The sequence below is a fragment of the Myotis daubentonii genome, chromosome 8 (assembly GCF_963259705.1).
Source record: "Myotis daubentonii chromosome 8, mMyoDau2.1, whole genome shotgun sequence".
In the NCBI taxonomy this organism is placed as follows: Eukaryota; Metazoa; Chordata; class Mammalia; order Chiroptera; family Vespertilionidae; genus Myotis; species Myotis daubentonii.
Window position 1 is genome coordinate 22,626,175 of NC_081847.1, and position 15,477 is coordinate 22,641,651.

The window sequence follows — 15,477 nt, forward strand, 5'->3', positions numbered from 1 at the left end:
TACTAAAGATAGTGTTAGGTTATTCTAATTATTTGAAAAGTCTGTTAGTAAATAGCTAGTATATTGCTTCTTGCTTCAAAATGTAATAATTTTGGATGTGAAAGTTACCCATCTCAGATGAAAATTCTGGACCACATTAACATTGAATAGAATATTTATTGTGACTTCTTCCCCTGTGATACAAGATTGTTTATTTTTCCGAGCTCTCCAAATGAGACAGTTGCAGAACCTCTTTCAGCTGGTTTTGCCTGAAATTAATGAGAAAGATTAAAGACATCAGAAATAGATAAATATGTAGTCCTAATGAACCCCTTCATGCTGTCTTGTATTGAAAAACACCCCCCACCCTAAGTAAATAAACAATAAACAGCATATGGAAACATAAGTCCACTAAGAAAACTGATTGGTCTTACTGTTACCTGTGAATCATGATATTTCCATCCTATCATATAATAGATCTGATATGTGGCAGGCACTGAACCATCCTCATTTCTGTACATTTCTATAAAGACAAACAATGGTTAAAGTCTGAAAAGATGCCAGTAGGAAAAATAATTTGCTCAACAAAAGTCGTATCCTCCAAAGAAAATGGATATTAGGAACTTGTGGGATTCTGAAAATGCCTCCCATGAAAAACCCTCTACACCTGAGAAGCTGACAGTAGGGAAGGAGTAAGGACTGTTTGGAAAGGGAGATGGAGACACGGGATCTGAGTTTGGAAGGGAGGACAAGAAATCTGATGGTGCCCGGCTGGGGTGGTTCAGTGGTTGAGGATTGACCTATGGACCAGAAAGTCACGGTTGATTCCCGGTCAGGTCACATGCCTGAGTTGTGGGCTTGCTCCCCAGTGTAGGGTGTGCAAGAGGCAGCCAATCAATGATTCTCTCTCATCATGGAAGTTTCTGTTTATCTCTCCTTCTCCCTTCTTCTCTGAAATCAATAAAAATATATTAAAAGAAAAAAAAATCTGATGGTGCCTTAAGAGGAAAGGAAAAAGCACTGGCAACGTTAAGGGATATACATGGCAGGACACATTTCTCAGTGATTCCCGGGTGGCGAAAGGGCTGGCTCCCTTACCTTGGTACACCGCTGCAGCCGCCAGCATCGTGTCTCGGTGCAGGAGAGCTTTTCTATTCCAGGCACAGTTACTCTCACCCATTCCTAAAAGTACACTACAGGCAGTTGGAGATAATACAGCAAAAACCCTGAGCAGCTCAATAAATACCACAGATTTACTTTTATCTCCTAAATAGTATACCATGCTCTAATAGTCATGCAAAACATCCTAAATAATCTCATTTTGCTTTCAGAATGCAGCAAGGCTTCTTAGTGACTCTAAGGCAAAACTACCTGGAGCGTCTGGATATCAAGACAGTGAAGAAGTCAAATTTCAGGAGGCTAGCCCCATAGCACACTTTACTTGCCAGAAATGGTCTAAAGTGAGCCAGTAGGGCCCAGGCCGGGGGGCTCAGTCGGAGTGTCGTTCCATACACCAAAAGGTTTTGGGTTGTGGGTTCAATCCCTGGTCCGGGCATGTATGGGAGGCAAGCTATCGATGTTTTTTTTTCTCTCTCTCTCTTAACCCTCCTCTCTCTAAAATCAATGAACATATCTTAGGGTGAGGATTAAATAAACAAACAAACAAACAAATAAAGTGAGCCAGTTGGGCAAAAAGGAAAGTGAGTGGCCCTCACAGTGAGTCATTAGGAGCTGCCAAGTGCCTTTCGAAGGATGCCACATTTTATGCCCCTTTTAGCTGCTGTTCAAAGGAGGACAGGACACTGTTACAATGCCTCACCCCTTCTAAGCCATAAATGTAATATGATCATGAAACCGGGAAAAGGGCTCTGAGACTTGTTAGATAATACCAACTAATGCAGGGGTGGGCAAACTTTTTGACTCGAGGGCCACAATGGGTTCTTAAACTGGACCGGAGGGCCGGAACAAAAGCATGGATGGAGTGTTTGTGTGAACTAATATAAATTCAAAGTAAACATCATTACATAAAAGGATACGGTCTTTTTTTTTTTTTAGTTTTATTCATTTCAAACGGGCCGGATCCGGCCCGTGGGCCGTAGTTTGCCCACAGCTGAACTAATGTGTTGTCCCAGATTAGGAAAAAAATTAGGTACCTTCTTTTCAGGGGCACTTTCCTTAATGTTTTAAAATTCATTTTTAGATTTCTTTCTTTCAAGTTGATAGCTAAAAGCTACATTTGATTTTTCCTAATGCATATACTTAAATAAAATTACTTTGTAAGGCTACATTTTAAACTACTCCTCAATATTAAAAGGATTTCAAAAGCAAAATCCTTTATATTTATTGTCTATCTACTACATGACTAGAAATCAGTTTCTTGGTTTTGTTTTTCTACTATCACAAAAGAAACCAATAAACTTTTCAACATCAATGTTCTTTATTGGTTTAAAAATAATATTCCAAGTTTTCATGCCTTTTTTGAAAACAATCAACAAATTTGCTGTACTAAGTAAACCTTTTTCTTCTCTCCAATCCTAAAAGGCTCCTATTATTCCCTAAAATAATGAATCTCTAATACTAAACGCAATGCCCCGCATCCTGTGAGTATAACAGCCCAATTCATGAAGAACAACAGACAAACCCAGGAAGAAAAAGGTGGATCTCAGAGCAATGGCTCTGCGTCAGACTGGAGCAGTGGTTCTCAACCTTGGCTGCACATTAGAATCACCTGGGAATCTTTTTAATATCCTGATTTCTGGGCCTCATCCTCCGGGAATTCTGTTTCTTTGTTATGGGGTGAGGCCACAACATTAGTACCAAAGAAACAGAATTTCCAGAGGACGAGGCCCAGAAATCAGGATTTTAAAAGGATTCCCAGGTGATTCTAATGTGCATCCAAGGTTAAGAACCACTGGACTGGAGGATCTCCCAGGTTTCCAATGCTGACATTTTGGACCCATTACATAATCTAATTTTAAAACATTCTCCTGCATAGTGAGTATCAACTATAGGTAAACTGGGCTCATGCTGGAAGAGTCTATTGCTGATGATGGTGGTGGTTTCCAAGACTGACGATTAGATAACAGGCAGCACCCATGAAAAACAGGTTTCATTTTTTAAATGTAAATATTTAATGCATTTCTATGAAATGCCTTCTAAATAACCGTTATTGGGATCTGCTAATTGAGATTACTAGGCACAATGCTTTTCCTGAAGGTCTGACCTAGGCGTAATGCTCTTTCTGATACAGATATTCAAGAGCACTACTATACAGCATGGCCAGCATCTCTGCCGCCAGGGCAACCCACCCTCTCACAGGGACATGCATGGCCACCCCGAACTTCCCTCCTTGCAGAAGCACTGTGATGGCACAAAGACTGAGGGATCAGAATCCCAGTTCTGACCCTTCTGTGACCGGAAGCAAAGTCATTTAATCTCTACTAAACTCAGTTTTGTGATCTTCAAAGTGGAATGATAACACTTCCTAACGCATCCTAATGAGCCTGTACTGAAGACCACATGGGAAACACATCTGGGGACTCCTGAGCAGCTCTGCACTTTGGCATAACAGAAAAATCTGGAAGGAGGTAACTGATTAAGACTTTCACAGTGTTTTTAAGGTTAAGTTCAACTGTTTATTAAAAAAATCTGATTTATTCCAGTTTACTAGGAAAAATACTGAGTATTGTCTAAAAAAATTAATAATAATAACTGAACTTACCTTAAAACTACTGTGATAGCCTCCAAAACTTTTCATGCATTCATCGCTGATATACAACTTGTTTTGTAAAGTTAGGTCAACATTCTTGACTTTTTTCTGTGAATTAATAATAATGGCAGCTTGAATGAGAAATGCCACAACCATTAAGAAAAATGTATAATGCAATGTAAAATTCGAAAAAACAATTTGAAGGTAGCACCATCTTCCAGTCTGCAAAGCCGCACACCTGGAATTCTCCCACGCTTCTCCCTCCTCCATGCATCCCCTGACCACCTCTTACAGTCTCAGCTGCCTCTGACCTCTTATCAGGAGGGTAGTAAAGACTTCAGGATCTGAATTAGGCTGCTACACTAGGTTTAAACCCTGGCTCTACCACTTACTAAATACATCACCATGAACAAGTGACTTCTCTTTGTGCCTCAATTTCCTCAGGCAGAACAAGAGGTTAACTATGGTAGCTCTAGTCTCACCTTCCTCATAAATATGCTCATAAACATAGCTGCAGGGTGATCCCTCTGACACGCTAACCTGATTATCTTTCCTCTGTGCAAAATTCTTCCAAGACACTACCAGGCTCACCTGAGAAAATCCAGAAGCTTCTGATGGCCTCTCCTGCATCATTTCCCATCACCCCCACATTCTACATGCCCAAGCAGTACTGCAGTACTGTACAGTTCCTTCATTAGGGAAGTGTGCACCCTCTTACATCTCTACCTTTACACAGCCCACTTTCTTGGCTCGGAATGCAATGCCCGCCCTGCCCCAAGCCTGCACCCACTCTTCATTCTCCTGGCAAGCCCATTTAGCTGAGGTGCTGCCTCTTCTGCTAAGCATCCCTGACTCCCTAAGAAGGTTTAGGGGCTTTTACTCATTTCTCCCTGTATTGATCTCATTTTACAGCTAAATACAGATGTCTGTCTCTCCACAGAGCATAAGCTCCCTGACATCAGGAACTGTGTATTCCTATCACTGTGTATTCCTATTCCTATCATTTATTCCTATGCTCAATAAGTGGTAAGTGAATGAATATAAACTCAATCAGTTAATGTTTGTAGCTACTTTGTTAGTTATCATTTTTACAAGTAATCTTTAAATAATTCCTCTTAAACCTTCTAAGGACAGGAAATATCTAAGACTAAAACACATGATTTGTGTAAAAGACTATAGAGTAAAAATAGGGCATTGGCAAAGCCTCTTAAAGGTAAATAAAAGGCAACAGTTGCCCCAAATAATGATCAATTTAAAGTCCAGGTTATCACCTGGGAGGGGGTAGGAGTCAACCTTCTAGTTTACAGCTTTGTTTGGATGATAGTTAAAAATAAAAGCCGCTGTACACTTAAGATTAGTGCATTTTACTGAATGTCCATCTAACTTCAATGGAAAAAAACCCCACATAGATCAAATACCCAGTATAGGACTCTGGATTCAAATCATAGCTCCAGACTTACTGTGATCACAGACAAGATACTTAACTTCTCGATGTCTCAATGTGCTCATCTGTAAAATTAGGATACTAGGAAATCTCAAAGAACTGCACCTGACACAGAGTAAGTACTCTAGTTTCAAATCAGAGGGTCGCAACCTCTTTCAACTGATAGGTCTAATTTCTAGTCTCTCTTTTCTTTCTTGAAATGAATCATAAGCATAGCATTTTTTGTGCAGCAGAACAAAAATAAATGCTGTATTTGAAAAGTACCCTTATCATAACAGTGAATGATAAATTACCAGCATACCATCATCTCTCAAGCTTTCCAGTAAAGGGGCTCGGTGATCAGGGGGAGCCAAGTGTTCGGGGCAGTGCTCAGGAGGGAGTGTGTGAGTTATTACTGCTTCCCTGTCACGGTGGGCTGCACGCTAAGGCTGCCAGGCCCTGTACTGAAGTATAATAAATAAAGAATGACTATAATAGTAAGTTTTCCGCTACACGTCTTTCCCCTTGTGGTTCTCAAAGGAGGTTGGGCAATGGCTCAAATGGACCTGTTACAAATGGTTAGCTATGAGAAGCAGTAGAATCAGGTAAGAGCGTTCCAGTGCAAGAGTCAAGAAGGCAAGAGTTTAGCACCTAATTCTTCTACTAGGAGGTAAGTGTTCTCTTTTAGGCCTCCTTTTTCTCACTTGTAATGCAGAGATGAAGTAGTTACCAGAGAGTGGTTGAGGGAAGCAAGTGCAATAACGATTACAAAAAAACTATAAGTCTGTAAACAAAGTATTTCTTTTTATAATCCTCTTGCTTTAAATCACTTTGTTTTCAGGATCCAGATGAAGGCTCCCTGGTTTCACACAACACACCTTTAATCCACATAGCTTCCCCATTCATCAAACTTGTTTATGACATTTGTGTAACAAAAGAATCCAACCTCACAGATGCTCATGGGGTTGGGGGTAAGTTGAGGCTTTCTGAAGAGAAAGTCACTTTTCCAGTAGCCCTCAGTGGTAGCTGTGTGTTTTTGCATACCTCACCTCTTTCATGGCTGGGGGCAGGGTCTGTGTCCTCGTAGCTGCTCCAAGCCTCTTCCAAGTCATTACTTCTCGGCCTATTAAAACCCTTGCCCTGCTGAGACCCACACCACTCCTGCTGCTGTCAGATATCAGGCTCCCAGGCCCTCCTGTCATTCACCTGGTTCAATTTCCCTCTGTGCCCTAAGTCCTGCCACCAGCACAGATGATTTCACTGTTAATAACCAACTGTCAAGTACCATGGCCTCTAAGATTTCTTAAGTCTCCTCATCACTAATGGACCTCTCCATCGCGCCTATAACATGTTCCAAAATCATTAATTCAAAGATCCCATCTGCTGACCATTTCCTGTGCTCCAGCGTTCTTGGTATTTCAACCATAATCACTCTCTGACCACCTTAGGATCACTTGTGCACGTCTCCTCTATTTTTTGCCAATCCATTAGCTTGTTCTTTTTTTCTTTCAAAGTACCGTTCCTTCCAGCTTAGATTATTTCAATTACACTCTTGGAATTATTTTTAAATTTTTCAATTACAGTGGACATTCAATATTAGATTATATTAGTTTCAAGTGTATTAGACATTTATATAGTTTAAGAAGTGATCCCGCTGAGCCCTAACTGGTTTGGCTCAGTGGATAGAGCGTCGGCCTGCGGACTCAAGGGTCCCAGGTTTGATTCCGGTCAAGGGCATGTGCCTTGGTTGCAGGCACGTCCCCAGTGGGGGGTGTGCAGGAGGCAGCTGATCGATGTTTTTCTCTCATCGATGTTTCTAGCTCTCTATCCCTCTCCCTTCCTCTCTGTAAAAAATCAATAAAATATTAAAAAAAAAAGAAGTGATCCCGCAGATAATTCTAGTACCCACCTGGGCATCATACAGTTATTACAGTATTATTCACTATATCCCCTAAGCTATACTTTACAACCCATGACTATTTTGTAACTACCAATCTGTTATTCTTAATCCCTTCACCTTTTGCACCTTTGTCTTTATGTCACTCTCAACTAGCAAAGTCCCAACCCAAACAAATTTAACTATCAGTTCTGTGCCCGGTGTTGTTGGAGAAAGTGTAAAAATGCTTTAAAGTGCCTTACCTTGTAAATCTTCCATCAATTCAAACATTCCAGGATAGTTAACTTGAATTTCATCAGTGTCCTATTTAAAAAGAAAATATTCATTTGACATTTATCACACAAAAAAATCCAGATTCAAAAGGCCACAGAGATTACCCCGACCAATCTCTCATGGTAAGCAGGACTCTTAGTTACATCATTCTTCACAGATGTCATCTGGCTTATGTTTGATTTATGATGATTTCAAATTGTAGAATAAATATTTGCCAGTTTAAGAGAACACGTTCTAAAACTCTATCAACTGGTTCTAGTTCTTTCTCGGGGAACAACACAGAATCAGTCCGTTCCGTGCTCTGCAAACCATTGCTCTCTTCTTCACATCTAAAAATTCTGCCAGGAGACTGTAGGGGAGCAGGGTTTCACCCCAAAATATGTTTCTTTGGATTATTTGAGGTTGATTCTTTTTTAAAATCAAAAGGCTTCAGAAAAGCTTTTAACCTTAACTGCCTAAAAAGAAATAAAAAATGTATAGATAGAAAGAATGTGATACAGAGCAGGTCGCAAGTGAAGTTTCCTCCTCCTGACTTCTGATACTCTGTCCCTCTCCCCAAAGATAACCTTTGTTAACTGTCTTATGCATCCTTTCAGAACAATTTTTCCTCATAGACTCAAATACAATTATATCACTTAAAACCTACATATGCAACTATTTATGTACTATCTGTACATACATACTAGTACATACTCTTTTGCTCTTTTTCTATATTGCACTCTTGGATTTTTTAGAAAATAACATCTTGGAGATCTTCCCCTGCAAGCATATACCTACTGCATTCCTTTTTAACAGCTGTGTACTATTTCATTAAATAGATATGCTTTACTTATTTAACCAGTTCTCTATTAATGGACATTGGGATTGTTTCCAGTTTTTCTTTTTAATCCTCACCCAAGGATTTTTTTTTAATTTTTTTTTTTTACTGATTTGAGAGAGAGAGAAAGGGAGGGAGGAAGAGAGAGAAACATCCATGTGAGAAAAAAACATCAACCAGTTGCCTCCCATAGGCTCCCCAACTGGGGATCGAACCAGCAACCTAAGTAAGTGTTCTGACCAAGAATCAAACCTGCAAACTTTTGGTGTATGGGATGACACTCCAACTAACTGAGCCCCGAGCCAGGGCTTACTTTTTTTTTTTTTTTTTTTTAAAGAAATTCATGAATCAGTTTGTGAACTTTTTAACAAGACAGTCCCTGGGTAATTCATTTCTTCTACATCTTTTTCTGTATTAAGAAACTATTTTTAAAAAGAGATCCTAAGATTAAAAACAGAATTTCTTCCAAGCTGATATGCAGCCATTAAGCAATGTCCTTTGAAAACCATTCTTCAATGAAACAATCTAAAAGCACTGTCTCTCAATCAAAGAGTACCACAATAGCTTTGTCAAAGGCCTCATTCAAATTAAGATGGACCACCTGCATTTTCTCCTAATATACTAGTCTGGCACTTGGTCCTACAAGGAAATGAGCTTCATTTAGAATGCCAAATGACTCTGAAAATAATTCACTAAGAGGGTCATATAAATGTAAATATAACCTTTTGGCTTTAATTTAACTTGATTTCATTTAAAAATAGGAAACCATAGCAGTATAAAAGCAATATATCTAATGTTGTATGCAACATAAACCTGTATAATTGATTATATAAAAGCTTTTTTGGATGGGTTTTTTAGAAAGTGAATTAGAGTGCAACGTTAATACAGCACTTTAGAGGCAGTGCATATGTCGCAAGGAACAAATTTATAGATTTATTATTAAATCAGCAACTGTCTAATTTTGTAAACTATAAAGAAGATTCTACACCAATATTTTTGTATTATATTAATGTTTAAGTTATTCAGTTCATGTTTGGAGAAGAACATGGAAATTATTCTGAATTAATAGATTTCCCAATTAAGAGAAATGTAGGCTTTTCAATGCTATGATATCAGGTTAAGTATTTTTAGTAGAAATCTTTCTAAAACGCACAATCCATTTGACAACCATGGAAAACCACATGGAGTAACAGAATTGTAACACAATAGGGAAGACAATTCTTAAGAGGGTGAACTAGAAAGATAATCTTTAAACCAGTGGATTCTGACTTATTTCAGTCACAGTCCTCTCTCAAGATCTGATGAAATTACATACAAACAACAAAAAAAACATGTTTCTTTACAACGTGGATCCTCTAGTTTACTGACAGGAACCCTGTAAATCCAAGAAAATCAAGCAGGGATTTCTGTTTTTTTACTGCTACATATGATGTACCTGGAATAGTGCCTGGCACAGAGAAAGTACTCAATAAATATTTGTCATAAGATTGAATAAAATCAATTTTAAGACAAACAAACAAACAAACAAACATATCTTTGGATGAGGATTAAAAAACAGAAGAGAGCGATAGAAAAAGTGCCAAAACCTTCCCATAATGCTATTAATGCCTATCGTTGTCTACCTTTAACATGAGAAGCTATTTCTGAACTACGTAATTACTGGGTTCCTCGAGACTCCTGATAGTTACCACAGTCAGTGTATTAAAGCCAGCTCTCCCGAGCAGATGTCCGAGGTCATTGACAGCAGTGAAAGGAGAAATGTGTGGAGAAAATCCTCCTTCCCTTTCCGTTTCTGCTAACTGTAATGAACACCGAAGTTCATAGAGGGTGTCGCCTCCAAACATCGCACCAATAAAAACTCCATCTGGTTTTAAAACATAATGAATCTGTAATAAATACAAGACAACAAAACTTTTCAAAATGTTATATATAAAAATGGTAAAAGAATAAATATATGGTGTCTAAATCAATATCTTGTAATTACATTCTTATCTTGTCAAATTAATAATCACATAATTTAATAAATAACACCTAAGGCAACAACTATCAGAAAGGCATTATACTTAACATTATTGTAAAGATAGACAATACATGTATTAATAGTATTAGTATCTGTAAAATGTTATTTTTTACTAATAGAAAACTTATTTTTATATTCAGAAAAATAACAAAAGAAAAAAGTATATAGTGTAGAACAGTGATTCCCAAAGTGGGCGCTACCGCCCCCTGGTGGGCGCTGCAGCGATCCAGGGGGGCGGTGATGGCCACAGGTGCATTTGTTTTAACGTTTTTTGTATTACCTTTCTATTCTGAGTTCAATAAACAGTTTCATAATTTCAAACTTCAATGTTTCTAATTTACACCTTTCTTTACTATATTTTACGAAAAAGGTAGAAACATTAATACATATATCTTTCTGTTTAATTGCTATTAAAATTTTAAAAAAATTAATTTCCAGGGGGCGCTGAGTAATATTTTTTCTGGAAAGGGGGCGGTAGGCCAAATAAGTTTGGGAACCACTGGTGTAGAAGATTGCAAAAGTCACAATTCCCTCTGTGTCTGTGTCCTCTGAAATGCCATTCTGTAACAGCTCCCATCAAGAGATGGAGTTTACTTCCCCACTCCTTGAATCGGGCTGGCCTGTGACTTGCTTTGGCCAAAGCAAGGGCAAGTGACAGTGCGTCAGTGTCAAACTGAGGTCTCAAATGGCCTTGCATGCTTCTATCTGCTCTCTTGGAGCCCCGTGTGGCTACCATGTGGTGAACAAGCTAGCTGAGGAGCAGAGGTAAGCCAGGCATCCCAGCTGAGGCCACTCTTGACCAGCAAGATCCAAGACAATCTAGTAGCGGAGCACAGACACATGGGTGAGCCACATCAGAACCAGAAGAAGTTCCTAAGTCCAGCCCAAATTCCCAACCCACAAAAATCACAAGACACATAAATTGTTGTTTTAAATCACTAAGCTGGGGTGGCTTGATATGCAGAAAAAGCTAATTTATAAAGAAACCATTATGATTCACAACATTAACCTGGAAACACATTAGCTTTCCTTCAAGAGAAGTAACTAACTTTCTTTCTAGCTTGAGAACAAAAACACTGTAATTGGTAACTTAAGCAAAGTAGTGGCTAGAAGGAATTCCAGAATCACCAATGTTTACTCATGACCCTCTTAGACCTACAATCTGTAACTAGCTTTAACTGGCTATTCTCTACAATGAGGAACATCACAGGAAAGGATGGATTCCGAAGTAAACCAGGACCCAAATCACAGCAGGCTCTTCTAATCAGAGTATCCATCTTGAATTTATATTAAATATATTATTTAATTACATATTTTATATTATAAAATATACAAAAAAATTTATTATAAAACATGAAGCAATTACAAAACACTACTAGGATATAAGCAAACTGCAAAATCCTTGGTTTCTTCCCTTTTGCCCCTTTAGAGTTACTTCCTTCTCTGGTCACCAGACTCTAACATAGCAAGTATCTAATATTCAGTCCTGAGCTTCTGCAGCTTCTCTCTACCTCAGAGGGCTTGTCAATTCCCATGGATTTCACAAGGATTATTTTCCGAACCTTATGTTTAGCTTGTAGATCTTCTTAGAACTCTAAATTCATCTTCAACTTACTGTGCCATGAACATTTGTCTCCTGGCAAACTCACCCCCCAGCACATCCAACACATATTAGTTCTTAAACCAACTCCCCTTTACAATTGCCGCATTTCTGTTCGTTATCATTTTCTATCCCCTTTATCTGATCACTATCATTTTTCCTTCTACTTTTACTAATTATTCCCCCAGGTATCCAGACTCAAAACTTTAACTCCTCCCTCTCTTAGATCTTCAGATCTAACCAGCCACTAAACTGTGGATTCTTCCTTTGCAGAGTCCTAAATACCTCTCTCTTCCTTTTCACTCCTATCATTCCCACCTAGGTTTAGTTTATTTCATGCCTGGAGCACTGAAACAATCTCACTTCAATTGAACCAACTTCTGGCATCAGCTTTCTAATCAACAAAAGGAAGACATCTTGCACAGTTATTTAACACATATAAAAGAACACAGTGATTGGCAAATGGTATGTGCCTCACATATGGTAGTTATTATCCTGCCATCCAGTTGTTTAATCATGTCACCTTCCTCTTCAAAATTCTCCAGTGACTCTGAACTGCCTAAAGAATAAACTCCAAATTCCTCATTCTGTCACCCAAGTCCTCCCAAATCTGGTCCCAGTATACCTCACTTCCAAGCACTGTGCTAATCCTCCAAAGAGGCTTCCTCTTGGGCCTCTCATGCTCCTGGCTCTTGTACCGGGTACCTATCCTGATTCTGCCTTTCTGGAATGTCTTCCCACTCCAAACCTAACCTACCCTCTAAGGACCTGCTTAAGTAATTCCTTCCTCTTGAAGCTTTCTTGGCAGATCCAAGCCAGAGTGATCTGCTTTTTACCTACCGCTCAGCTCTTCGCTGATAAATATCAACCAACCAACACCTACTGAGAACTCTCTAAGTATAGGCATGAGGAAGATACAAATATAAATAAATAAGTTCGTACTAACAAAAAATTTATAGGCAATTAAGGAGGAAAAAACCCCAATCAGAAAAAGTCTTGTAATATCAAGATTACCTTGTACAAGTTACTAGAGTCTTCATAAATATTTAAGTATCTCCATACTAGATTTTTGAATTGGCAGGGTGGGGGGAAATCTCCAATGTATTTAATATGTCAAAAGGCATCAAACATATCCAGCCCACAGAATATAATAAATACTTAATTGATTTGCTTTAATTTCCAATTGTCAGACGTATAAAATGGAAAACATTTATAAGTTTCCATGTGAAAACAGAAACATCTATAAGTTTCTACTAATAAATAGAATAACACATGCTACTGGAATCAACATTAAATTTCTTACCTGTTCAAGTGCTCGAGGAAGGTCATTCACCCAGTGCAAACTAAAACATGAAAACACGTATTTGTTCTAGCTTAATTCATATAATTAATTAGTGTATCACTAATATAATGGAAAACCACAAAAAAGGAGTTAATTTAAGTTTAAAATTGCATATCAAAATTCACTGATTGATTTTATACAGGTTTTTAAAAATATGCCCAGGGTAAAACTTCCCTCTGTCACGCTAGAAAATGTGATAGTATTTCACTTTGTTGATATGATTATATGTGCAATTATTCTTTGCTGAATAAAGTAAAAGTAAATTTTTCAAATAAGACATACAAATGGCCAACAGGTATATGAAAAGATGCTCAACATCACTAATCATTAGGGAAATGCAAATCAACACCTTATACCTATTAGCATAGCTATAATGAAAAAAACAAGAGACAATAAATGCTGGCAAAAATGTGGAGTAAAGGGAACCCTTGTACACTATTGGTGGGATTGAAAACTGGTGCAGCCACCATGAAATAGTATAGAGGTTCCTCAGAAAAATTAAAAATTGAACTACCATATAAACCAAAGGAACTCTAGGTATATATCTGAAGGAAATTAAAACACTTTTTATTTCAAAGAGATACCCGCATGTCTATGTTCAGTACAGCATTATTCACAACAGTCAAGATGTGGAAACAACATAAGTGTCTTGCAGAAAAAAGGTTCCCCAACCCTGCCTTAGACCAAGCCTCTGTAATGTTTTTCATTTCATGAAAGATTCTGAATACTTTTCAAAAATTTGTTCAGCAATAGAATCTGAATACTTTTCTAAGTTTGCTCAGTACACCTCAATAAACAGGGAAGAAGTTACAAACTCACTGAAGAAAACAGCAGAGGTGCCCAGCCAGTGTGGACCAATGTACAAGGAGGTCAGGGCACATGCCCAGGTTGTGGGCTTGATCCCCAGTAGGGGGCATACAGGAGGTGGCAGATCAATGATTCTCTCTCATCATTGATGTTTCTCTCTCTCTCTCCTTTCCTTTCTGAAATCAACAAACACATATTTAAAAGAAAAGAAAAGAAGAGAAGAGGAAAGAAAAGAAAAGAAAAGAAAAGAAAAGAAAAGAAAAGAAAAGAAAAGAAAAGAAAAGAAAAGAAAAGAAAAGAAAAAAGAAAAGAAAGGAGAAAGAAAAGGAAACAGCAAAGGTAAACAACTCTCCCAGTTTAACTGGGACTGAGGAGTGTTCAGGGACACAGGCTTTCTAGTGCTAACACTGGCAAAGTAATGAGCAAATTGTGATGACTGTCCACCCATTTTAAAAACAATTATCAAAAGGGTTGTATTGGACATGTTGAATCTTTGAAAGAAAATCTGACAATAACAAGGCAGGAGAAATAAGGTACCACATAGAATATTTTATTTTCTCTATTAGACAATAAGTTAAGGACAGGATCCTTGTCTGAATTCATTTTGGTATTACCCCAAAGCATCTAGCTCACTGCCTTGCATATTATAATCTACTAGAGGCCCAGTGCACGAAATGTGTGCACGGGTACAGTCCTTAGGCCTGGCCAGCAACCAGGGCTGATCAGGGCCTTCTTTCATTCCACACCACCCCCTGGTGGTCAGCACACGTCATAGCAAGCAATTGAACTCTCGGGCTCCAGGTCGAACTCCCAAGGGGACACTTTGCATATTAGCCTTTTATATATATGGACTAGAGGCCCGGTGCATGAAAATTCATGCACTGGAGGGGGGTCCTCGAGCCCGGCCTGGCCCCTCTTACAGTCCGGGAGCCATCAGGGGTGGGAGACAACCTGGTGATCAGGGGAAGGCGATGCCCCCATCACACCTCTGCTGCTGCCACTGCCGGCAGTGCAAGCCTCTGCTGGCCGTGGTTACCTGAGCCTTAGGTGGCCCTGGGCAGCTGGGCAACCACCATCCAAGGCTTGACTGTGCTTCAGGCCAGCCCTGGGTGGCTGAGGGGCTGAGGGGACTGGGGGATTTCAGAGGCAAGCGGGCCCAGCCTTGCTGCATACTGCCGCCCCAGTGGGGCTGAGGAGACTGGGTGCCATCATCCTGTGGCTGTGGGCGCTGCCATCTTTAAGGGCATTGCAGTCAATTAGCATATTCCCTCCTTATTGGCTGTGGGTGCTGCCATCTTTGTGATGGTGTGAGGGTCAATTAGCATATTCCTGCTTTATTAGATAGGATTCAATAAATATTTATAATATGTTTGTGTTATAAGTGTGGAAAGACATGGTAGAAAGAACAAAGGGGGAAAAGTAATCCTGAGGACTATATTTCTATGTAGAAAAAGAATTAAAATAGAAGGAAATGCTAGCTTTTCCTTATTTACCAGAATCCTATCTAATAAAAGAGAAACATGGTAATTAGCGTACGACCGCTACCCTTCCCATTGGCTAATCAGGGTGGTATGCAAATTAACTGCCAGCCAAGATGGCGGCCGGCAGCC

The 15,477-nt window shown here is 39.1% G+C and overlaps 1 protein-coding gene across 15 annotated transcripts in view; it reads right to left on the minus strand.

Annotated features, from left to right (window-relative positions):
• Positions 1-136: 136 nt before the first annotated feature.
• Positions 137-15,477, minus strand: part of NDUFAF5 (NADH:ubiquinone oxidoreductase complex assembly factor 5) — a 32,279-nt gene continuing 16,938 nt past the window's right edge. For 6 of the 15 annotated variants that reach the window (XM_059705512.1, XM_059705517.1, XM_059705518.1 and 3 more), the window contains 6 exons: positions 13,022-13,061; positions 9,787-9,984; positions 7,251-7,311; positions 1,078-1,161; positions 420-502; positions 137-248 (listed from right to left, as the gene is read on the minus strand). In XM_059705512.1, coding sequence (XP_059561495.1) covers positions 156-248; positions 420-502; positions 1,078-1,161; positions 7,251-7,311; positions 9,787-9,984; positions 13,022-13,061 — 559 coding nt within the window. In that variant the 3' untranslated portion in view covers positions 137-155. The other 9 variants (XM_059705523.1, XM_059705524.1, XR_009454028.1 and 6 more) reach the window with 8 other exon arrangements.